A 24,156-nucleotide genomic window follows, 5' to 3' on the forward strand; every position below is an offset into this window, starting at 1 on the left:
AGTGTGAGTAAGAACTTGAATTAGTTTTGTTCTCCCATACATGACCATGCATGTTTTCTAAAGAAAGTGAACAGACATTAGAACAAAAGCGACGTTTATTTTTAGATTTCTAAAAAAAATGATCGGTAGTACTAGAAAGTGTTTTGACGGACCAGCTAAATTACAATATTTATACCTAATCGTACCTTTTGGTATGTCGGAAACAGGATAATACCGTAGATATCAATAACCGGTATGCAATGCATACTAAGGCGAGGACGTTTCAGTAAAGCAAGTCAGTATGTTAAAAATTCCAGACAAAGAACTGAGAATAGACCTATGGGGCTTTGTTTGTTTGTTGTCCTATTTCAGACTGTGACAACACTCTTGAGAATCACTTCTTTCAAATTCAGAAAAATTCTCTTGGTATTCAGATAGTTAAAAACAAGTTCTCTGGGGAGCATCATGTGATTTTGAAATGGGCAATTTACACTGACAAAGCCAAAAATGTCAATTGAGTGAAAATGTGAGTCCAAAAGATACCCAAGTAATTGAACACCAAAATTGATATCGTCGATTTCAGTGTAATTTACACCAAGGAGCCCAAATGTGAAACCACTTTTAATTAACTCACATTATTTCATGCAGTCGTTTTCAAATCAAAAGCTGTGAAAAGCTTCTAATTGTATAAAATCTGCAAGGAAGAATGTAAATACATTTAAAGTGGTCACCCTTTGGGGCTCCTCAATGTAAGTCGAAATTTGAGACACTGAGTCATTTGCTATCCAGGGGAAAAGATGGGTTTGTTAGGTAAATAAAATTCTAAAATACAGTACATGGTTTTCTGGTGGTGTTTTTAGTTGTGGATTTCAAGGTAAGGTTAGTTTCTAACCAATGTTTTTTTAATTAATAAAAGGCAAATTATAAGCTGCTTTGATCACAAAATTGGCAATTTAATTTGTACAATTCTAATAAGATGTCTTTTATCACAACTTTTGACAATGGAATGCAACATTGAACTGCTTTAATCACAAATTTGTACCATGCTAACTAAATGTCTTTTGTTGTCACTTTATAAAGTGGAAAGCAACATACAGTAGTATGCAACTGTACTAGAAAGCCAGGAAGCTGTAACAAGTTTGGCAGAAAAATACTGTCTTGAAATAATAAATCTTGATTAACTCTTGTGTAAATGCAGCTGATAGTTGTCTTCACTGACTACACAATCTGTGATGCAGGATAAGACCATTCCCCCAATAAGTCCAAAATACATGTATTGTTATTACATTTTAGAGGTAATACCACACTACAAGTGAAGTCCAGCAAGTAAGGTTGATACAGTATCTTGATGTACTCTTGTTTAAATGCGGCTGATACAATGTAGTTGTCTACACTGATTGTACAATCCGTGATGCAAGATATGTCCAATAAGATATGTTATCATTTGGAGGTGATACACACATACAGTACAAGTGGAGTCCAGGAAGTAAAGTTGATACACCAGTGAGCCAGTGAAGACCTCTGGTTGAAGGGTCTTTTCATTGGTGAATCTGGAGATGTGTAACACAGTTTCTTTTCGACTTGAATGTTACTGCTACATGGTTTTTGCTGTGTGTTGTTTGAATATTGCAGTCACTCATAGTGAGGATTGGGCCTTTTTACTATTGTATAGAGACCAATAAGTTCTAGCCAGTTCCAATGCAATGGACACTATCACACATACATAGTGTCTCTTGACAAAATGTAGATTGAAAGTGTTGGACATAACACGGCAGTCAGTGAATTCTCTGAAGACTGTATCTTGTGCACTATCTTGTTGTTTTACATTTCTGTTCTGTAAACATAAAAAAAAGAAAAAAACAATAATTAAAAATATTAATAATTTTTTAACAATAACTAATACACATGCTGTCATGCACATGTAAATATTGTGAGGTAACATATTTATAACTTACATATCACGACTACATGTACATGTAGATGCAGGGATGTCACTAACTGCCAGCTTAGTGTTTTCTTAGCAACATCCCTGTTAGATGTCACATCAATCATTATTAACATACATGTGTAATTACATGGACCAGAACAACAAATAACTACATTGTGTACTGTTCATATACTTACCTAATATGTGCAGTTGCAATATGGTGGGTTTGTGACCCAAAGGGTCACAAGGAGGGGTTTGTGACCCAAATGGTCACAAGGGACTCAAAAGAGCCGTTACACAAATTGTTTAGACGCCAAGGCTGATGAACTACAACACTTTAAAATGTAACACAAGTACTTAGTAGATACTAAATTAATTTCAATTTTTTCGACTATTTTGCTTGTTTACAAGCAAATAGGAGATTAGGAGTGATGTGGGCAAAATTTGGAACATTCTTGTCTACTCTCAAGGGACTTTTTTAATTTCTCAAGGGACTGTTTTAATTTCTCAAGGGAGTTCTTTCCGCTTAGTGGGCGATGAAAGGGTCTCTTATTATTATTGCGTCAACACTTTCGATCTCGTGTTAAAGACGTGACTTGTCACATATTCCGGTGTAGGTGATGAAAGGGTTTGTCATTAGTATTGCGTCAACACTTGCGGGTTCAAATTGCGGCCTCGTGAAAAAGCATTAAAAACGCTAACAAAATTACAGAATTCAGACTACTACAGAGAACCTTGAAAGAAACTTTGTTTAGAATTTATTTTTAGTTTGGATGAAGTCAAGAAATGTGTTGACAAGGGGCAGAGTATCGAAATTTTTCGCACCGTGCTGTACTGCACGGCAGAAATAATTATCCACATGTTCATGTTGAAAGCGAAGTTTTAATTTGAGCAGCCGGCTTTTGAAGTCAATTGTACACTAAATGGATTTACCGATCGTTCAAAAAATTACAGAGAACCTTGAAAGAAACTTTGTTTAGAATTTATTTTTAGTTCGGATGAAGTCAAGAAATGTGTTGACAAGCGGCAGAGTATCGAAATTTTTCGCACCGTGCTGTACTGCACGGCAGAAATAATTATCCACATGTTCATGTTGAAAGCGAAGTTTTAATTTGAGCAGCCGGCTTTTGAAGTCAATTGTACACTAAATGGATTTACCGATCGTTCAAAAAATTACAGAGAACCTTGAAAGAAACTTTGTTTAGAATTTATTTTTAGTTTGTATGAAGTCAAGAAATGTGTTGACAAGCGGCAGAGTATCGAAATTTTTCGCACCGTGCTGTACTGCACGGCAGAAATAATTATCCACATGTTCATGTTGAAAGCGAAGTTTTAATTTGAGCAGCCGGCTTTTGAAGTCAATTGTACACTAAATGGATTTACCGATCGTTCAAAAAATTACATCCAAGTTCAAAGCAATAACAGTACATTACCATTTCGTTCTCAAAAGACTTGAGAAGCCGCAATTGGTCCTTGTTTAACTCCGTGATTTGAATTCAAAACGCATTTGTAAGCACTATTACACCATATCTTCGCGGCGGTGAAAGGAAAGATAAATCCTTCATCAACAAGGTTTCAGCACTCTGTACTCCATGGTTTTCCGTTTTAAGGCCACTTTAAAATTCTATAGTGTTTCTCCTTTGCGTTTTAAGTCCCAAATATGTTTTTTTTTTCTTGTTCAGAATCAAAACAAGGCCTTGGAAGTTTGTAAATACGATTTCCTTGTACGATTTCAATGCACGGAATAATACGAAAAACCTTCTTCTGGGACCCCAAGAGTTCTCTAAAAATATGCGCAGAAAACAGATTTTGATTGGTTTATTTGCCGTTATTATCTATAGAACAATAGAAGAACCAAAAAAACTCCAGGGAGGGTGGGAAAGGGCATATCCGCTGTAGGTGATGAAAGGGTCTCTCATCAGTATTGCTTCAAAATTATCCACATGTTCATGTTGAAAGCGAAGTTTTAATTTTAGCAGCCAGCTTGAAGTCAATTGTACACTAAATGGATTTACCGATCGTTCAAAAAATTACATCCAAGTTCAAAGCAATAACAGTACATTACCATTTCGTTTTTAAAAGATTTGAATTCAAAACGCATTTGTAAGCACCATTACAGCATGGCGGCGGTGGAAGGAAAGATAAATTAATCCTTCATCAACAATGTTTTAGCACTCTGTAGTCCATGGTTTTCCGTTTTAAGGCCACTTTAAAATTCTATATTTCTCCTTATCGTTTTAAGTCCCAAAGATGGTATTTTTCTTGTTGGTTTTCAAAGCCTGGTGAGACCGGCACAAGCAATTTGGGGGTGGTTTCCAATGTTTGGGTCAACATAACACTGGGGAGCTGGTGTTAAAGACGTGACTTGTCACATATGCTGTAGGTGATGAAAGGGGCTCTCATTAGTATTGCGTAAACACTTTCGGGTTCAAATTGCGGCGTTATGGATTGAAGATAACTGTAATTTTTGCATACGCAAGCCAAATTGGTCATAAACTGTCTAAAAACGTTTTGTTCTTTGTATTAAAAGGAAAGTTCTTGGAGAGTGCGTTTTATCCATTAGTACAAAGTTATCAGTACAAAGATACGCACGTTAATGCTTTAGTTTGGCAAGAGTGAAGTTAATGAAATAACATAAACGGATACAAATTCCAGTGGTTTTTAACTGTTGCGGAGTGGAGTGGTTTTCAACGGTTTACGAAGTTTAAAGGAGCAATAGAGCTCTATCTACTGCTCAATAAATTTGTTTTCAATAGCACTGAACTTGACAGTTGTCATAAACTTTTCTTCACCGTTGGAAGAATTCACTCTGGAAAAGAGACAGATGTTCAGTGGAGCAAGAGAGTTACCTTGAGTGCTAGTGTCATGTGGTACAGATGTTTTTTCGATAAAGTTATCGCTACATGGTTTCGCTTTTAGTCTTTGAAGTATTTCCGCACTGCGGTTGGTAAGCGAGTGGGGAAAATCCCGGAAACATCAACGCAGTTGCAGTATCTGGCAATTCTCATTTATGCTCGTGATTTTTGCCATCAGTAACTGGTTAACTCATTTGCCATCGTTTGCCAAAACGTACAATTTTTAAAGTGCTACGCTTTTCCTTCTTTTTTTTCTCTCACTTCTGTTATGTTCAATTTTTTTTAACACGTGTTTTCTTTTGTTCTGCCGTGTTTATTTATAGCCGTTTACGCTATTCCGTTGTCTTAGTTGTTATCAATGCTGACACACCCCTTGACACACCAGTTGAGATAAAATTCTCCCGTTATATGCTAAGCTGCGCTAAAGAAGTTTTTTTTTTCTTTTTAGAGAGATAAGCTACCACTTTATTCCAATTCTACGGTATGATACATTCTATGAATTTTTGGTATGGCAGTTTTAGTATTTAATCCTGAATTTCCTACTGTGCGATTAAGTAAGTCGCTAACAGGCTCGTTAGTATGTTTTCGTGAGCGATGCTTTTGAATTTACACAATGGACGCACAGCAAGATAAAACGAATTTCCGGTAATTGTTTGAGTACATAGGTGGTGGAAAACACGGATCCTGCTTCCCAAAATCCGTAACCGGGTTTACATTACGTTTTTGACGTAGGGTATAAGCAAGCCCGACAGTTTATAAATTTCAGTTAGAAACTAAACAGATGAAGTCTTCTTTTTAAGTTATCACCCAAAATTTTATTCTTTCTTATAATTTGTAACAGATTTTTGGTCTAATTAGACCGTAAATCGCCAAAATTATTTTAATTCGCGTTACTTCCGTTCTCCTCCAAATTTGGTATACAGGAAGTGAATTTTATCCGCCAATTACCTAGTGATTCCGGCCAAGAAACTTTAATGTGCCTTACATGACGATTTTTGCAGAAGTTATTCCTTCAGCAATATGGCGGTCTCGGTCTAACGAGCTTTAATAGGGTTTAAAAGCTCGTTAAGATGGTCTTTGAGAAGGAATTATGATCTGAAACGTTTTTCGAGTGTCAGAGAAAGTTACTTGGAGATTTGGGTCTATATTCGAAGCTAGAAATTGAGGTAAATTATCTTTCTTGTTGCTTAGCACGTGTTTCGGTCTGTTGCGTATGCTGTTGAATAACTTGTGTGTGTTTTTTACATCCCATCGTCCCGGGCAGCTGAAAATTTGAACACGATATTATTCATAGAACGCCCCTCAAACTGCTCAAGGCTGCTTAATCGGCAGAGAAAACGGAACAATCGATACTCACCAAGAACTATGTCGGTCAAGCTGGTTATCCTATACGTAGTGTATTCCATTAAAAACGCTGGTTATAGATAGCCACACATTAGCTTTGGGCAGAGCGCGCTGTTCAACTGATTCAAAATCGTTCACATGCTCAATTTACATACAGAAAAGAAAGAGACCTGTTTTGCCTCTTCAGTGACAGCAGAATAACCGACGGAAACAATAGAAATAAAGTCAACAATTACTTTTTATTGTTTACAAATACAAGTTAGTCAGTTATTAAATTCTCGTTAATAAATCCGCGCGTCGTTTTCTTCTGTTTTAGCCAGCAGAAGGTTTTGGTTCATTTTCCCCAGGTACCATCGATATTTTGTAAAATCCCAGCAAGTTTTCTCCAAGGAAAACCGTCCCAGCAAGCGAACAGTCTCATTCCTAAATTTGCCAGCCAGCTCAAGTTCAGGTTGCAGAGCGGAAATTTTGTGGAGCGGTTTCGTTGGGTTCTTCTACGTATGAATAGATAAAATTCCAAATGGTACAAAATGAAAGGGGCTCTCATTAGTATTGCATAAACACTTTCGGGTTCAAATTGCGGCGTTATGGATTGAAGATATATGATATGATATGGATATGTGAGATAGCTCATCTCACAACAGCTCACCTTGAGCAGGGTTTGACTTGGATAAATTACCTTAATAGAAACCCCTTGTTCTTGTGATTCCATTAGAAATTTCTCAGTACAAACTTATTAACTTCAGGAACTTTCATTTCCCTTTTAACAGCTTTCTTAACTTACTTCGGCTTTATGCGTTTCTTTATCTCGAACCTATGCCCCACTTCACCCTAACCCCCCCCCCCCTCCCCCCCCAAATAATCATTATTCGACGCCTTCTTTACCTTAAATTGGCGTATTTTTAATTGAAATGGTTCTTTGTTTTGGTAGCTGTTGTTGCCACTTTTTAAAATGTTTCACACTTCTGCGTTTTACAAAATTCACACATACTGCCTTTTAAGAAAATACGTCAATGCGCATTTTATAATGTTCCTCCCATCAACCGTACCGTTCCGCCGTTCCACCGTTCCTACATTCCTAATAATAAACTAACCAGAATATCCAGGACAACACAAATTTACATATTTCAACACTTGCACTCCTAAACAAAGTGAAAAGCCTAATTCACCCTTTAAAAAGAACTACTCCATACCACAATTGACTGCCAACAGATAAACCATAGCAAAATAGTCGTAGTCTCACAGAGACCTTTGATCTTTCTTTCTGAAACACATACTTTACATGTAATTTATGCTTCCTAAGACCTTATAGTGATCATTACAAATTTCTCCTCACAATGTCAATACTAAATTAAGAGAAGAGGTTAGGAGAATTACACTGTAATAAAATGGTCACCAAAGGGAAATTGCTTTGAACTTTTAACAAATTCTCCAAACAACGCTATAAGAAAATGTATGGAGATCAGTCAGGATAATTTGTATGTGGATGATGGGGCATAAAAAGGTTAATCATTTACTAGTCATTATAGCCTACAAAAATGTACATGTTTCTACTCTTTTTTGGTTGCTATCCACACAGCTTTATGGTCACTAAAGTATGTCTCGAGAACACCAGTTTGGACTCTTGATTCATTTAGATTTGTATAAATGTGATCAATTGTAGTTCTGTTATCAGTGGTAAAGCTTGAAATAAGTTGTTTATATCCATATGTTACAATCATTTGATTATGTATACTGCTGTTTTGTACCCCATCATTAAAATCAATGTTAAAATCACCAAGTATTATATGAAAACGTTCTGTTGACATAATAGAATGAAGTTCTCTCAATGCTTGAAGCAAATGCCTCATTGACACTTTTGGTGATCTATAAATTCCAGCAATAACAACATCTGGCAGACATTTAACTCTAATAATTGTTATTTCAACTCCATGCATATTTTGACATTGAGGATATTCATCATTACATTGAGCTCTTGTATAAACTGCAGTTCCATAGAATGGTCTTTGTGTATGCAACTGTCTATCAAACCAAGCATCATTTCTAAACAAGGAGAAGTCATTAATTTCAAATTCTTCATTTTGGTCAAACACCCACAATCTAGTTTCAACAAAGATATTTACATCTGCTGCCTTGACATTAAAATCATTTTTCACATCTGAAATATGCTTGTGTAGTGAACGTGCATTGAGAAAGACTATCTTGACAAAATTCTCACCAATGTCTGTGAGGGATATCAAAGATGGCTGAAGATAAGCTACTGTTCGCAATCTCTGCATCTCATGCTTAACTTTGTTACTCACAGTTATCTTTTTTTCATTGAGATTCTTTATATGCAGTCCATCAATGGTAGTGACCCTGCTCAATGCAACATAGTGAATGTGGGGAATAGCTCTTCTTGAATTAAGATCAACTACAACCTCGGTTTCAGTGTCACCCTGAGAACGATGAATAGTTTTTCCTGCAGAGGGCCGTAAAGGAAATTGTTTTCGAACAATCTGAGCAGCTTTACCTCTCCCTACAAAAAATGTTACACAGACAGGTTTTATTGGTGTCCAACTCTGCTGGATATTATCGCTGTAAAGGTTTCTATTTTCATTCCGAGTTTTCTGTCCAACTTTAGCATGATCAAATTCAACCCAAACAATTCCATCAGGACGTTCAGAACTTAGCAGACTAATAAATCTCACCAAACCTGCACTACCATTTGTAAGCCCATCATCTAATCTGATGTTTTGACAGACCTCAATCCTTTCATTTTCTGCAATTGCAAGACAAGCTGCTAATTGCATAGTTTTTGGTGGATCATCTGGAACCTGTTTCAATAGTCGCGCCTTAAATTCCTCAGAGTGAGCACCAATGACGTTGTCGACTGCCTTCACGACAAATTTTCTGCCAGTTGCAGAATTATAAATTGCTGTGTTAAACTCATCAACTCTGTCGTTTTGAATGAATAGGTGTGGAACATGTCTGAGATAGCTCAGAGAACGATCTTCAATGACTCTTGCTCTCAGTATATTTAAGTCATTCTCAGTGTGAATACCCTCACGTAGCCGATTGAGAATTTCTGCAAACTGGCGACTTTCTCTTTGACGCATGATTTCATGCAATTCAAACATTTGAAAATGTTTCTGCCACAGATTAGCTGCTAAAGGAGCATAATCATTATCCAAATCTTCAAAAACATACCCATCAAATACTGGTTGAAGTTGAAACAAATCTCCAATTGCTATAATACTCACTCCTCCAAAATCATGAGTTGTACCTATGATATCTTGGAGTCTTTTATTAATTTGAATATTAAACATGGAATTTCTTACCATTGATACTTCATCAATGAAAATTATCTTCAAACCAGCAAATTTACATCTTAAGGAATTCAAACGACTGGCATCAAGCTTCTTATAAACTTTCAAGGACTGGTTTGCGGGCACTGTCAATGCAGTATGGATTGTACTTCCTTGAATATTGTACGCAGCTTTACCAGTTGGAGCAAGAAGAATAGCCTTAATTTGATGAAAATCATCACCAGCTCTTGTGTTCAAATATTTGTAAACTGCTTGAAATAGCACTTTAGTTAAGTGAGATTTCCCAACTCCAGCACCACCAGAAAGAAACAAATAGAAGGGTTTATTAGTTGTCTTCACAAGGTGTAAAACATGGTAGAAAAAATTTAACTGCTCAACATTTAGAGAACGAACAGCTTCCCTATACTCTTCATCTGGCAATTCATCAAATGAGATATTATTTTCATAATTACTATTTGTACTGGCAGGGATTCCCAGATCTTCAGAAAGATCATAATTGCTCACTCCTTCTGTGTTGCACAAAAGTTCAGATTTAGTTTCAGAAAGGTGACTCAGTTCTACATGTTGCGTATTTTGAGCTACACAATCCCACATATCATCAGTGCATTCTATAGTTTGTACATCATCTAATGCTTGGTCTAGTTGTTCACTACATGGTGCATACTGCGCCATTTGGTCATTTATCTGTTCTTTCAATATCTGGCACCTCTCCATGTAACTCTCACAGTCTCCAAGCAAATCAGTATTCTCATCTCTCCAAGCAGTAAATAACATTAGCAGCTCACGATAGTGCTTTTCAGGATGACTTTCTCTATTAAACCAGACACTTCTTATTACCCTAGCTTTTGACCGCTTCTGAATTTCTTTTTTTCTCTCCTTTGAAGTCAGCTCATTGCTACATGTACCAGTAATATCTGTACCAACATCATCTTCATTGTTGTCATCATCAAATATTTCTAATGGCAAACCATCCACATCAGTATTTTTGGATTTTTGTAAATTATTAAGGTTTGATTTCCTATTGTCATACCAAGCGGCCCAATCAGCTAATGTCACGTTCTCTAGACAAGAAGGCCTTTTAGTGTACCTTTTTATCAAGCCACCTGATTCAATATCTTCAGACTCATCTTCTAGCTGCTGAATGTCATCAATTGATTTCAGAAGACGAACTCTTTCATCCGGTAAAGCTGTATTAATAAACACCACTTCGCGAGAGGAACGTCGCATTGGTAACTGAAGTACAATATAGACCGCTTCTTGTGCACTTATTTCGACATTGTTCAAGAATTTGTTACCAATGTCACGCACTTGCTGTTTAATACCCAAATTTCCTTCTCGAGCTTCCTCGCATGCTTTTCTCAAAAGTTCACTCATACCTCTCTGTGCCTTTGATATGTAAGAAACAACATATGTTGCACAAGAGTAGATATCTAGAATATACTGAACATCCATGTTTGCTCTCCATGCAAGCAAGCAGTGCTTGTTATAATTATTGATTCTAAGTTCGTTCGGCTTTCGTTTCAAAAATATTGTTGCCCTACTTAAGGAAGAGCGGATAGCAAGAATATATTCCTCTTCAGTCACACCAAGCTTATTAAGAAGTTCTTCAAATGAAATGTTCTCTCCTTCTTTCATGGTATTAAGTTTCTCATTGATTTCTTTCCAAGTAGCTTTGTGCTGGTTCAAAAGACTAGTTTTCTCAATATCGCTTACATCTAAAGGATACAATATTTGAGTGCTTTTCATTGGAGGCTGAGGGAAATTGAATCGGCACTGTTTTTGAAACTTCTTTTTACAGGTGAATGAATGTTTGTGTTCTTGGCGAGAAACTAATTCATGTAACTCACAGCCACTAGCAGGTTTTGAACAAGAAATGATTTTATCAACGAAATTACAAACTTTTTCATTAGAGTCTTCACCAAACTTTGGTGCACCTTCAATCCATAACAGCATATGAATGTGTGGTGAGCCACGTTGTTGAAATTCAACTCGATAAAACCAATCTGCTATTTTTCCCAGTGGTGCACAATCACTTTGCAAAAATTTTCCAATCAATTGCTGAACTTGGAAATCAAAATGTCTTGCACATGTGACAGGATCACTTTGAATTAACCTTGATTTTTCCTCCCATGACAAGGCATTTAATTCATCATCACTGTATATTTGGTGATCAATTAATTCACCTAACATCCTTAACAGATGGTTCCACTTTGTTTCAGCTGCAGAAAAGCTACAAAAAAGTGTCGCAGATCCAAGTTGCCTTATCATGGCGAACAGATCTTTCTTAGACTTCTCAAAGTATGGTGGGGAACCACGAAGAGCTCTTAGAAATCGGTACCCTTCATCTAAATGAACTAATTTGTCTAAAGCCCCTTCTTTTTTTAGCTCGCCTGCAGTTAGTCTCTTTCCTTTAGTTTTATGCTTTCGCAATGCAATCTGGCAGTTGCCTAAGATAATTTTCATTTGCAGCTTTTTTAGTTTAAAAAATATATTTTCAATACACTGAGCAACTCTACGATCGGAACGCCTTAACTCTGATTTGCAAATGTCACTATAATACAGAGGTACATTTCTTTCCTTATTATCTGCTCTTGCTTGACCACAGAATATACCAGGATATGCTAGCTCTTCACAATATTGGTCTTTGAAAACACTTATTGGATGATTGCTTTCACCTGGGGCAAAGTTCAAAACCTTTTCACGTTCACAATCTTCTACAAAGTCTGGAGATGTTAACATTGTGTCCAAAGTACCAGTATATATTTCAGATTCATCAATTTCATTCCAAGGATCTTCTATTTCCCTTTCAGTTGGACAGTTATCCTTTGAAAGATCACTGCTAAAAAAAATGCACATCTGTTCCACTAGATGAGCATCTTGATTCATTCAAAGTTACTGGAACACCTACTAATGCTTTAAGAGAAATGGTGTTTGCTAATTTATACCCTTGTGAACACATTTCCACAAGAACAACATTTTCTGGATCAAGAATTTTATATCTGAACAGTTTAACCACAGAAGAACTTTCATTACCTGTAACTTCACTAAATTGGGAGGAGTCATCTTCCAGTGGTGGTAGATCATGTACAATGGCCATGTGCTCACTAAAAAGTGATTGCTCTTTTTCCCAGCCACTACACAAAGAACAAAAATATACCACTTCATTACTATTACAGTCATTTTGATGAAAAATTGGAAGGTAATTACTCTCCTCACAACACTCACTATCAGTTTCTACTCCGTGATTATACAAAAGATGGTTTTCTAAATTCACCAAGTCTATTAAAACTTGTTCACAAGCAAGGCAAACAAAAACTTTATCAAATTGAAATGAGACCAATCTACCATGTTCTGACAAAGAATGCACAGTAGTATTGAGTGGCTTGATTGAAGCTACAGGGGTATTGATACATGTATCTCTAATGTTGCTTGAACTGCTGCAAGCACTACAATCAATAGACATGTCACTTTCATTAAACCCTGTAAACAATCCATTCCAATCTGGGTTCAGTTTGATGCTTTCTTTTTTGTATAGTGTGCCATTTTCAGTCAGCCACTTTGCTGCCTCAAAAACTTTGGATGGTCTTATGTTTTGCGACAGGACATAGTTCTTGTATTTTAGTTTTCTCTTGAGCTGCACTTTGATGGTGTCTGTTTCAGTTGACAGCCTTGGTAAAAAATTCACAGTATTAATGACATCAGCAGGAACATTCACTATGTTGCCATGAATTTTAAACTGCTTTCCTCTAGCTGCTTCATGTATCTTTTGAAAGATCAATCGTGGTGATACAAGTCTCCACTCTAGCTCTGTTAAGTCTAAATGGTGAGGTTTATGTGGAAAACTCATTTTATTTTGAACTGCACATGGAGGAACTTTATTCTGCTTCAGGTGATTATAACATGTACGACAAACCCACTGAGCTGTACAACACTTCTCATTTGTTCTTACGCACCTTAGCACAGATTCATTATTAAGCTTAAGTACAGTTTCAATTCTGACAAGACTATGTTTGTACCATAATTGATCACAACATGTGCAAACAAATGTTGGCCCTGTAGCAACCAGTTCACGAAAACTAACAACCAATTCATCACAAGATGTTTGCTTAAGCTGACCTTCCAGATTTTGTGTTTTGACATTATCACAACGTTTTTTTGCTGTGTAGGCTTCCCTTCTTTTATTCAACTGATCCTTTTTATGTTGCTTAGTTTCAGTTTTTTTTACCCTTTGTTTGGACTCCCTCTGTTTCTTCAATCTTTTTTCTTGTTGTTCTTTGCTTTCAGTTTTTTTTACTCTTTGTTTGGATTCCCTTTGCTTCTTCAATCTTTTTTCACGTTGTTCTTTGCCTTCAGTTTCCATGTTTTTCCTGTATTGTTCTCTTCTCTTCTTTAACCTATTTTCTCTCTGCTGTTCGGTTTCACTTTCTCGTCTCTTTCTCATTAGTTCGCGATACTCTCTTAACCTATTCTCTCTCTGTTCTTTGCTCTCAATTTCTCTTTTATTTATCCTTTGTTCCCGGCACTTTCTTATCCTGTTTTCTCTCTGCTGATCGGTTTCAGTTTCTCGTCTTTTTCTCATTAGTTCGCGATGTTTCTTTAATCTATTGTCTCTGTGTTCCTTGCTCTCAATTTCCTTTTTTGTAATTTTTAGTTCCTTGCCCTTTTTTAACATATTTTCTTTCTCTTCTCTGGTTTCAATTGCTATTCTTTTTTCATTCTTCTCGCAGTGCTTCTGCGACCAACTGTTCTTTTCACCCTCTGTTTCAGCTCCTTTTCTCGCAATTTTCTTTTCTCTCAACATTAACAAGCTTTTTTTGTGTTCTTCAGATTGTGTTTGTTTTCTTTTCCTGCTGTTGTTAACTACATTTTCCTCGGTGCTAGTTTCTATGTCCGATTTTTCTAAGTGACAATGACTTTGACTGCACAACTCCTTGCAACCAACAGTATATGTATTGTCTGCTGTAGTAAATGGCACATGAAGAGTATTAGAACTTGTGCACCTTAAATTTTTAACTTTGACACCCAACACTTCAAAAGGGACCACACTCTTTTCTCTGTAAAATTTTTGTAGATACTGTACCATTTCCTCTATACTAGTAAATTCTAAAAGTACTGCTGTTCCATTTGCAGCAATATTACCATGGATATCTCGTGAATGAGAATCAAAAATTCTATAATGACCTTTGTTGTCAATAATAATAGCAACCGTATTGATTTCAACAGTCAACAGAAAGGCATCATAGTCTTTTATTAACACAGTTAGTACATATTGCAATGGTAAATAACAGTCTCTTACATTAGACATGTGCAAGTCACCAGCGAAACTGCTACTAAAATTAATAGAAAAGTTTTCGTCATTTATGGACAATGCAGAAGGAATCTCAGATAACAAAAGTTTGTCTTTCCCTACTGACCTACTAATATGAGAATAAAGCACATTGCCTTGAATCAATACTTCATTAAGCTGATCTCTTGACCATGATGCATTACTTTTACAATTGTAAACAACTGCAGTTAGGCACATCAATACACATTGGTTGCCTGCATTGTTTCCGAATAGTGCAACATTCCCTTGATGATAATCAGCCGTGACAGTTTTTGACGAATTCACGATGAAGAAAGGGCCAGGATTCACCTCCACATCATTGGCTAGTCGAATCAACAGGGGAATATATAAACGATAAAGACACATTTGTGTAAACCAAAGCCTCGTGTAATAAGCCATTTGCCATGAGCGGATAACTCTTTTTAATGTTGGCAGATATATCGCTTCCATGTAAAACATGAATAACAGCATAGACCAGAATTTCCCTCTCATACGATTCGAGTATTCTTTGGCTTTCAAATGAACGTTATGTAACCCCACTGCCGCTCTATATTGCATTAAAGACACCATAATCTACGGTATTCAATGAATTACAAGCAAATATAAACTTCAGATAGCTCACCTTTAAATCTTTTGCAACGTCAGCAGTTTTGATAGTAAACTTCTTCTGCACTTCGTCTTCATTTAAAGCTCACTTCACAATGTCGCCAGTAATTGAGATCACAAATATTTCAGATCTGACAATGCTTTTATGCTTTCAATGCTTATATTCAGTTATACTTCAGTTATCCTTCAGTTATCCTTCAGTTATACTTCGGATAGGCAAGGGTCCAGCCTAAAGAGCACTCACCAACGCGTAAACCAGAATTTAGTGTAGACCCTCGACCTATCGTGTTTGCGAGTGTGTCGATTAGGTATGTGTGTACGATGATATCTAAATGTGTTTGTAAGTGAGCGCAAAAATATCCGCTACAAATCTTACTATAAGTCACGGCTTCTGCCTGCGAAAAATCCTCAGATGCACGATCGCACAACCAACAACATCCAAGATGGCGGGCGTCGAACAAATCTCAAGTACAAATCTCACGTGACCTTTTCCGTGTTCTTAGTTACCAATCCTCCTCGGTTCGAATCATCACATCTTAACAGGAAGAATCCGAGAAAAACCGCTTTATAACATTAGTCTCGACTACGTCCTCGCCTAAAAAGTGATTGCGTGACTTTACTTGAGTGGATGTTTTATTTAGGAATCCCACGTGGGGTATCAGATTATGTAATGTCAATGAGTGTTGGCATAGTATAAAATATGGACTGGACTGTGGACTGGACTCTGGACTCTGGACTTTGGACTCTGGACTCTGGACTCTGGACTCAAAAAAACCTGGACTTGCAATGAAAAATAAAAAAAAAACAAACAAAAGGAATTAAATTAAATTATCTACACGATGATTTATGTGAAATACAGACCTGTGTTAAGGCTGATAATATTAAAGGCTGATTTTTGTTCTATCAAAACTATTTCTTCTAGTCTCTCTCTTTCTGCAGCCGTTAATAGGGATGTCACACAACGCTCTGAACGCTCCCCAAGAGGGGGAGCGTTGTGTGACATCCCAAAAATGCTGCAAAGGAGACTGCGTTTCTGTCGAAGTATTTATCGTTGCGCAGTGGTGGATGGAATGTTGTAACAGAAAGAATGAATTGCTATTGTGTCTTTTCTTTTCTCTTTTTGAAGTGCCTACTGCCTGTATCTCTTCAGATGCTGTGTAAAGTGGAGTCTGTTCTCGGCCCGATGGCTGTTACTACTCTCGTATGGGTGTCAATAACATATGTATAACTAATTATCAAAACGACAGGGCTCTGAAACGTTCAGAGAGAAATCACGAATCTGTTATCTTTAATCAGTTCGATATATAGGTACTAGGTGAACTGTCACGGTTGCTAGAAACTGGTGCATGCAGCGTTGTTATGTTTCATAATTTTAGCGACATTTTGAGCTGACACTCAAGGGTTGCGTGCTGGTAAATATTGTAATCATAGGCGAGCTTATTGTTAGGTTTTTATAGCAATTAAAAATTGACGCAAATGTCGATACAATGTATGCTTGAAAATGTCTGTCTATTTTGCGAATACTTAAAGCCGTTTCATTTATCTCCCGTGACAATTCACCTAGTATATGTCAAACTGATTAAAGATATCAAATGCGTGATATCACTCTGAATGTTTCAAACAGGTAATTACAAATAATTGGCAAAGTTTTAGCCACCTTAGTGGCATCCCTGCCTTTGATAAATAGTTATACACATGTTAATGGCACCCATACGAGAGAAATAGGCATCGGGCCGAGGACAAACTATACATTAAAAACAGCATCTGAAGAGATACAGGCAGTCGGCACTTCAAAAAGAGAAAAAAGGACAAAATAGCAATTCATTCTTTTTGTCACAACATACCATCCACCTTTTCAAAAAGGGGATGTCGCGCAACGCTCCTCCCCAAATGGGGGGGGGGGGCGTTGCGTGACATCCCTAAAAACGGCTGCAGAAATAGAGACTTGCAGAAAATGGAACCTTGATAGAAAGAAATACTCCTTTGTCGAAAAATACAATTAGGCCGAGGTATATTTTTTTGACAGAATAAAAATACGCTCTGTATCAGAACGCCCTGATTACACCACACCCCTAAAACATTAACTCTTTTCTAAACAGAGGACTCTCTTTGGCTAAACACCTCAAGCAAGGCAACAGGCATAACTGTCTTTTAAAAATGGTCTGTATTTAACTTAATCCGTGGCTCTGTGGCTAATTTTTATCTTTATTCTTATTTTTTTTTTTTCGTTGTTTTTAATTGTTTTGTAGTGGAGTCAATAGTTCTTTTTTTTGAGTCCAGATTTTTTGAGTCCAGGTTTTTTTGAGTCCAGAGTCCAGTCCACGTTTTATACTATGCCGGTACTGTCTAGAGCAGTAATTACTCACAGTGTGAGCTTTAGACCGTTACTAATAGAACAAAAGATTAAAATAAAAAGGTGTTGACATGCTGCACTTGAGTGTTTAAATCTGGTTTTAAACTATTAATGTAAAAGGCCTCTTTTTAATTTAAGAAAATAAACGGTTTGAGCAGAATCCAAAATTTTAAAGCAATACATACATACATACATACATACATACATACTTTATTTGATGAGTAGGTTGGGTAAAAAGGCAGCCAAAGGGCTGATGTGGACCTACTATACTAAAAATTAAGAATTACATTTATAAATTTAAAACTAGCACACTAACTAACACTAAGATAAAATGTGTGTAAATTTTTGCAATTAGATGAACTGTTAAGGTGTTTCAAAACATGTGAATTTTTGTCAGTTAAAGTATGCTCTTTGATCCTTGTTGATAAATGACGGGAAGTCTCGCCAATATAACGGGAGTTACATCCCGCACAAGTAAATTGATAAACAACAGAGGATCTAATAGCATCAGGAATGGGATCTTTAAAACTTGCCGTTAGTAGGCAATACTGCCGATACACCAAATTCCCCTCGGTTACTTCCCTATTAAAGGAAATTTGGGGTGTTTCCACGGGGCAATGAAAATCTTGACCCCGGTAGAAGTTTAACCCTGGACCAAAAAAAACCGGTTCCTATTCTATATCTGTACCCTGTTTAGGCCTGTTTATACCGAGCCTTCGCGTTTACATGACCGCATTGTTTCTCGGAATAAATCATGTTCTCTCGTGTGAGGCAACTTTGTAAGACCCAATTCATCTCCCGGGCTCGATTGTTAAGTCAGTTTTCGAACGCAGGAGGGGCAACTTCGGTAGCTCCAGCCTCCAGGTTTCTTGTGCAAAAAATCGAAAAGAAGAGCGACAATGGAATGCTTCACGTGACATGGAGTAACAACTCGGTGAATCGTTACCCGTTTATGTATCTGCGCGATAACTGCCGATGTCCCGAGTGCTTTCATGAATCCTCTCTACAGCGTTCTTTTGACACCGTCGGCAAATTAGATCCCAAAATTTTGCCGGAGAAATACGAGGTTAGGCAGGATGGCGAAAAAATTATCATATCATGGCCCGATGGCCACGTCAGTGTATTTGATTCAGACTGGCTCCACACACGACGACTCAGCGATGGCGAAGGCTCGCGCAGTGAAAGATCGACTCTCAACAGAGAAGGGGTAGAGTTTTGGAATGCTGAGAAACTACAAGGGAAAATTCCGAAGAGCGATTTTCGCGAGCTTATGGGGGATGACCGTGCCCTGTTCGAGTGGCTGAATTCTTTGCATGGTGTAGGTATTGCACTAGTCACAAATACTCCTCAGAAGGTTGGACAAGCAGAGAAATTGTGTGATAGAGTTGGACATTCTAAGACCACTCATTATGGGTAAGTACACGTTACTTTTTTAATTATAAAAATTTGTTTCGCAATCTTGGTGAGGTTATATGACAACAACCTGCTTCCGCTGTCGCGAATGTAAACAAAATGAAAGTCGCAGATTTTAAAACAAAAAATTACAGGGAGACCCGGGGGGGGGGGTACTCCAAAAAGTTTTATACGGGGAGGCTCCGCCCCAAGTTCTAACCCCTTACCCTTTTATACACCATTTTTGACAGAAATTGTACCCCTTTCGTATACCTTTAACTGAAAAAAGGTACCCCTTTCATATACCTAAGAGACATGGCGTGGACTTAAAATAGCACGTTTTCTTGTCATTTTTATGTAACGCTTAATAAATTAAAATAATACAGCCATAGATTGCGTCTGTTCGAAATATTTTAATTAAAGGCCCTTATAAATACCCAAATGACAGATTTCCATACCCTTTCATATACTTAAGCTCGTGAAATACCTACCCTTTTATATACCTGAAGCCTGAAAAAGGTACCCCTTTTGGGCGGAGCCTCCCTGTATAGGCCGTTATAGGGAGTACCCCCCCCCCCCCCCCGGGCAGGGAGACCAAAATATGGTTTTTATTACAATTTTTTTAAAAAGAAGTGGCGTAGCGACCCAAAATAAAACTAGCGGATGTAGCTTTCAGGCCACCGTAGGATTATCGCAAGCACAAAATATTTCAGTATCCGTGCCAAGATCTTTACGTCCGTTTGTTGTGTTGTACAAAGTTACTTTAGGTGAATCACGTCAAAGTAAACCCTATAATCAAAGTTTACAAAGGAAGAAAAAATTCTAAAAATGTAATAATAAACTAAAAACTTGCACAGAATGGTTAAAGCTACAAACACTAGAGGAAATTGAGAAGAATTTCGAAGGACAAAACTTGAGTATATATAAATATGGGTTATCAAACAAGCGTGCGGTCAAGGTTGTGGGATTTTGGCCAAGTTATTTTTTGCGTGTTTATGAACCGAGAGGAAGTCGAGGTCCATAAACACGCAAGAAAAGAACGGGGCCAAATTCCTGCCTTCTTGACCGAAGCTTGGTCAATAAAGAATTTATTGTATGGGTAATAAAGTCATGAATTAAGAAATGAAATCACTGATCAATGAAATTACTTTCTCTACTGTAACTGGAAGAAAGCCAAGGCATGAACGATCGCACGAACGTCTTTGTCGCGACAAGTTTAATCAAGTTTAAGGACCGGTTTGCGCTAATTGTTTATGAGCATTCTTACTGCGCACGTTATTCATGTCGCAACGTAACGCAAGTGCGCTGAGGAAACTTTCTCAACACATATGGGGTGGGTCGGTAGCCGTTGCGTTATCTTTGCTTGCTGATTGCTCTCTTAAGGCTGGTTCTCATATGATCGCCCCGATCGTTCCTATCGCATCGATCGTTTGCAAATACTGAGACGATCGTAGGCGATCAAAGCGATTGGAAGCGATCAGGGGGTTCTCATATGATCGCCCCGATCGTCTGGTATATACCTAATTGAAGAAACGTTGATCCTGTGAAAAGCATAAACCATGAACGATATGACCCACTGGTATTATGGGTAGACAGCCTTGGAAAGGCTTAGTAATGTATCTTTTATTGATAAACAAGATATTTTCTTTCTTTGAGAGCCTTAAAGCATGATTTATGCAACCTGTTTTATTATCATGTTTATTCTGTCGCAGGCGACGATCATTTTTTCTGATTTCCCAGTAAACATTTTGGTCGCATCGTTCATGGTTTATGCTTTTCATGGGTCAACGATTCTTCAATCAGGTATATGCAAAATAGGGTTAAATCAGAGGTTAAACAAACAAGAAAATAATTCATGATCTTTTCTTTGTTCCCGCATATGAATATTCAATTCTATTCCGATCGACGTTCGTGTGTTTTTCATATCGCTTGTGGCAGCCTTCGATGCAAAGGCAAAATTCGTGGCCTCCTATCTTCTCGTTATTGCCGTTTTACGGCGAAGGAGCAAAAGGGAGGCCAAACGGAAACGTAGTTCTGGGTAATACTGATTCACCATGGGACAGTTTGGATCGCTTCGATCGTCCCCCTCTGTGGAAGTAGTTCTCATATAATTGTTTGCGATCGCCGTGGTCTGCGACCGATCGCCCGGATAGAACAGGGACGATCGAAGCGATCGCGATCGCCCTGATCGGCGATCGTCTCTGTAATGTTCTCATATGATCGCCCCGATCGCAGGCAAACTTTTTGAAGCGACAGAGACGATCGGGGCGATCATTGAGAATCAGCCTTTAAATGTTCGGTGACCCCTACTTTTTTGGGATATATCAAATTTTCTGATAAATCTCTACCGCGCGCGATCAAATCAGTCACATTTTGCTGTTTTGATCGTTTGCAAATGCAATTGTTATTAAAAGACAAGATTTACCTTAAAGGACTTTAAAAGTGAAATATATTTGTTCAATAGACCCACTCAAACTAAACTCGGACAAAGGAAGTTGGCCTAAATCAATTCATTTGAATTATTTTGTCGCTAGAAGCCGCAGAGATCATATCAAGTGACGAAGTCAAATTTATCCAAATAAGCGCCTTCTTTCAGATATCGTTTCTCGAAAACGAATTCGGTGACCCCCATTTTTTTACATTTCTGACATGAGTAACTCGTAAACAAGCAGTTGTGAAAGTTTATGAAAAATCTCAATGTTAGAAGATTTTCGCGGGAATGTCGGCAACCACAACAACAAATCCGCTGAAAAATCGCGGACAATCCCGAGCGGGCAAGACAGGCACAGCCATATAATAACAGTTGTTATGAAACTGAATTTATAATACAACAAGACAATATCCATTTGGTTTGTTTTCTTTAGCTGTGTGTGGTTTGAAAAGATGAAAACCTGAGGTGATTATTTCTTGTTTTCCTTTCAGCCATAGTTTTGAAGTGAGGACGATGCCTGTTGCTAACAACTTGGCTTACACTTCAAAGTTCCTGCCGTTACACACTGACCAGCCTTATGTCGATTACACGCCAGGAGTAAGTGGCAGTTTGTTAATTGTACCACGTTTTTCTTCTAGGTATCAGTTTACGTACGTTGCACATACTTATATACACGTGCCGATCGTGAAACGATTTTTGATACTTTTTACGCGACAGTAAATATTGAAAATATATATTACGTACTTTACGGTGGATTTCCACTGACGCGTAATTTTTTACGTGTGTAAAAAAATTAGAGACAATGTATGAAAGACTTGCGTACACTGTTAGGCAAGTCTTTTATACATTGTCTCTAAACTTTTTCACGCACGTAAAAAATTACGCGTCAGGGGAAATCCATGCAGCATTACGTACGTAAATATTTACGTACGTAAAAAACGCACGTTTTACCTATGTTAATATTTACGCGACAGTGGATATCCACCGTTAGAGCTGAGATGTAAAAAAAGAGAATATAACAGATTTTGGAAATACTCCTATATTATTGCACAGCGTCTCTAACCTGATCTGTTTCAGACCCTGTTGTTGCACTGCGTTGAGCAAGCCCCAGGCACTGGTGGCGCGAACCAGTTCGTAGATGGATTCCATGTTGCACGAGAGCTACAAAACAAACACCCTGAGATGTTTGATCTCTTGACTAAAGCACGATTCCAGTTTGTCGATGTTGGAAAGGACGTGTTTGGAGAATTTCATCAAAAATGTTCTCATAACACAATTGAGTAAGTTGATAGTGATCATACGTGGTATTAGAAGATTTTTCTACTTTGTGTATCTTTGTTTTTTAATGGTCTACATGAAACGTAAGTACATTCAGTTTATAAACGAAATTGCGCGCAGCGGTTCATGCTCTATACCCTTACTTTTTTGTGGTTGACTAGACTGATGGGATATACAAACACCGAGAAGAGAGTTGAAGAAATTCGAGGTGTTTGGATAGCCGATGAAACTCTGATATGTCTTTCCAATCGAAACAGAAACTACGGAGTAACCGAAGAAATAAAATCGTAAAAAAACTATGCTAATTTAGACCGGGTATCCTAATCTCCTTCACTCTTATTGAGTTTAAGAAGGACTGATTGCAATATTCTCTCTTCTTATGACAGGTTGGACGAAAATAACCAAATCGTGCGATTCGCTTTCAACAACCATGTCCGTGACTCCATCATGCTCACTGCCTCCCCAGAAGAAACAGCTCAACTTTACAAAGCTTATCTCACGCTCGGCAAAATGTTACGAGACCCGGCCAATCAGATAGAGCACAAAATGATGCCTGGTGACATGCTCTGCACTAACAACAGTCGTGTGTTGCACGGCAGATCGGAGTTTACAGTTACTGGGAAACAAACCCGCTTCCTTATCGGAATACACATGGACTGGGACATAATGTACTCGCGTATGAGAGTTCTCGCTAGAAAGTTGAATATCCCGTTTCATGGCTAGAACAGGTGTCTAGACTGAAAAGAGAGAGATAGTTTTAAAAAGGGGCTATGTCACGCAATTTTAGGCAATTTCGGCACTGATCAACTGGTCATAAAATTAACTGAAATATCACAATCACGGCTTGAAACTGTAGACGAACTCAAAAGAAACACAGAAAGGCCAAAAAGGGCATGGATGGGCAGAATTCGAGAAGATAAAAACGGATTTAGTAACCTTAGGTACAATAAAAACAAGACGATTTGTCTCTTTTAGATTTTTTTCCTACGATAGCACAAGCACTTCACAGCTGCGACTTGTAGTTCTCAGTTACTTTCTCAGGCTACCGTTGGCGTAACCCTATAAACAACCCTATAACCCATGGCCTGTTATGGAGTAATTGTAAGATTTCGTTGGAAAATCTTCTGATACCATGTATTAAACCTTCTGACACCGCGTATCAACTTACTCAATTAGGTTGCGAGAAAATTTCATATTCAGTAGTAATTCGAAATCCTTGTCCGGCAGTCACGGCAAGAGAGCAGAATCTGTCACTTTACTTGCTTGCTATTCTGGGCCCAGCGAAAACTAGCGCGTCAACTTTAGATCGGGAAAGGTCTCTGGAAGTGCTTAGAAATTCTTAATCGAAATAGCGTTG

The 24,156-nt window shown here is 37.7% G+C and overlaps 3 protein-coding genes across 4 annotated transcripts; 1 reads left to right on the forward strand and 2 right to left on the reverse strand.

Annotated features, from left to right (window-relative positions):
• Positions 1-764: 764 nt before the first annotated feature.
• Positions 765-15,903, reverse strand: LOC144664149 (uncharacterized). 2 transcript variants are annotated; one of them, XR_013572756.1, is made up of 3 exons: positions 15,362-15,903; positions 12,447-12,547; positions 775-1,813 (listed from the first exon to the last, which is right to left on the reverse strand). XR_013572756.1 is itself a non-coding variant. In XM_078525268.1 (2 exons), the coding sequence occupies exons 1-2, from the start codon at positions 15,307-15,309 to the stop codon at positions 1,788-1,790; spliced, it is 2,889 nt and encodes a 962-aa protein (XP_078381394.1). In that variant the 5' UTR covers positions 15,310-15,351; the 3' UTR covers positions 765-1,787. The 2 variants fall into 2 exon arrangements, 1 of the variants encoding a protein (XP_078381394.1); XM_078525268.1 differs by lacking the exon at positions 15,362-15,903 and having other exon boundaries at positions 765-1,813; positions 12,447-15,351.
• Positions 7,164-12,437, reverse strand: LOC144664115 (uncharacterized). The gene has a single exon (XM_078525246.1). The coding sequence runs from the start codon at positions 12,297-12,299 to the stop codon at positions 7,656-7,658; it is 4,644 nt and encodes a 1,547-aa protein (XP_078381372.1). The 5' UTR covers positions 12,300-12,437; the 3' UTR covers positions 7,164-7,655.
• A 2,436-nt stretch (positions 15,904-18,339) lies between the features above and the next one.
• On the forward strand, positions 18,340-23,934 carry LOC144664056 (gamma-butyrobetaine dioxygenase-like). The gene is made up of 4 exons (XM_078525183.1): positions 18,340-19,111; positions 22,013-22,118; positions 22,599-22,801; positions 23,186-23,934. Exons 1-4 carry the CDS (start codon positions 18,453-18,455, stop codon positions 23,520-23,522), a joined length of 1,305 nt encoding a protein of 434 aa, XP_078381309.1. The 5' UTR covers positions 18,340-18,452; the 3' UTR covers positions 23,523-23,934.
• Positions 23,935-24,156: the final 222 nt, after the last annotated feature.

The sequence above is a fragment of the Oculina patagonica genome, chromosome 1 (assembly GCF_052425735.1).
Source record: "Oculina patagonica isolate OP01 chromosome 1, crgOcupat, whole genome shotgun sequence".
Taxonomy (NCBI): Eukaryota; Metazoa; Cnidaria; class Anthozoa; order Scleractinia; family Oculinidae; genus Oculina; species Oculina patagonica.

Bases quoted from the DNA above. Each gene is read 5' to 3' on its own strand.
- LOC144664115 (XM_078525246.1), bottom strand. From the start codon at position 12,299: ATGAATCAAGATGCTCATCTAGTGGAACAGATGTGCATTTTTTTTAGC.
- LOC144664149 (XM_078525268.1), bottom strand. From the start codon at position 15,309: ATGGTGTCTTTAATGCAATATAGAGCGGCAGTGGGGTTACATAACGTT. The intron at 1,814-12,446 runs GTAATGAAAGTT...TTATGTTTACAG, and splicing joins CCAATTTAGTGAAGTTACAG to AACAGAAATGTAAAACAACA.
- LOC144664056 (XM_078525183.1), top strand. From the start codon at position 18,453: ATGTTCTCTCGTGTGAGGCAACTTTGTAAGACCCAATTCATCTCCCGG. The intron at 19,112-22,012 runs GTAAGTACACGT...TTTTCCTTTCAG, and splicing joins TCTAAGACCACTCATTATGG to CCATAGTTTTGAAGTGAGGA. The intron at 22,802-23,185 runs GTAAGTTGATAG...TTCTTATGACAG, and splicing joins TGTTCTCATAACACAATTGA to GTTGGACGAAAATAACCAAA.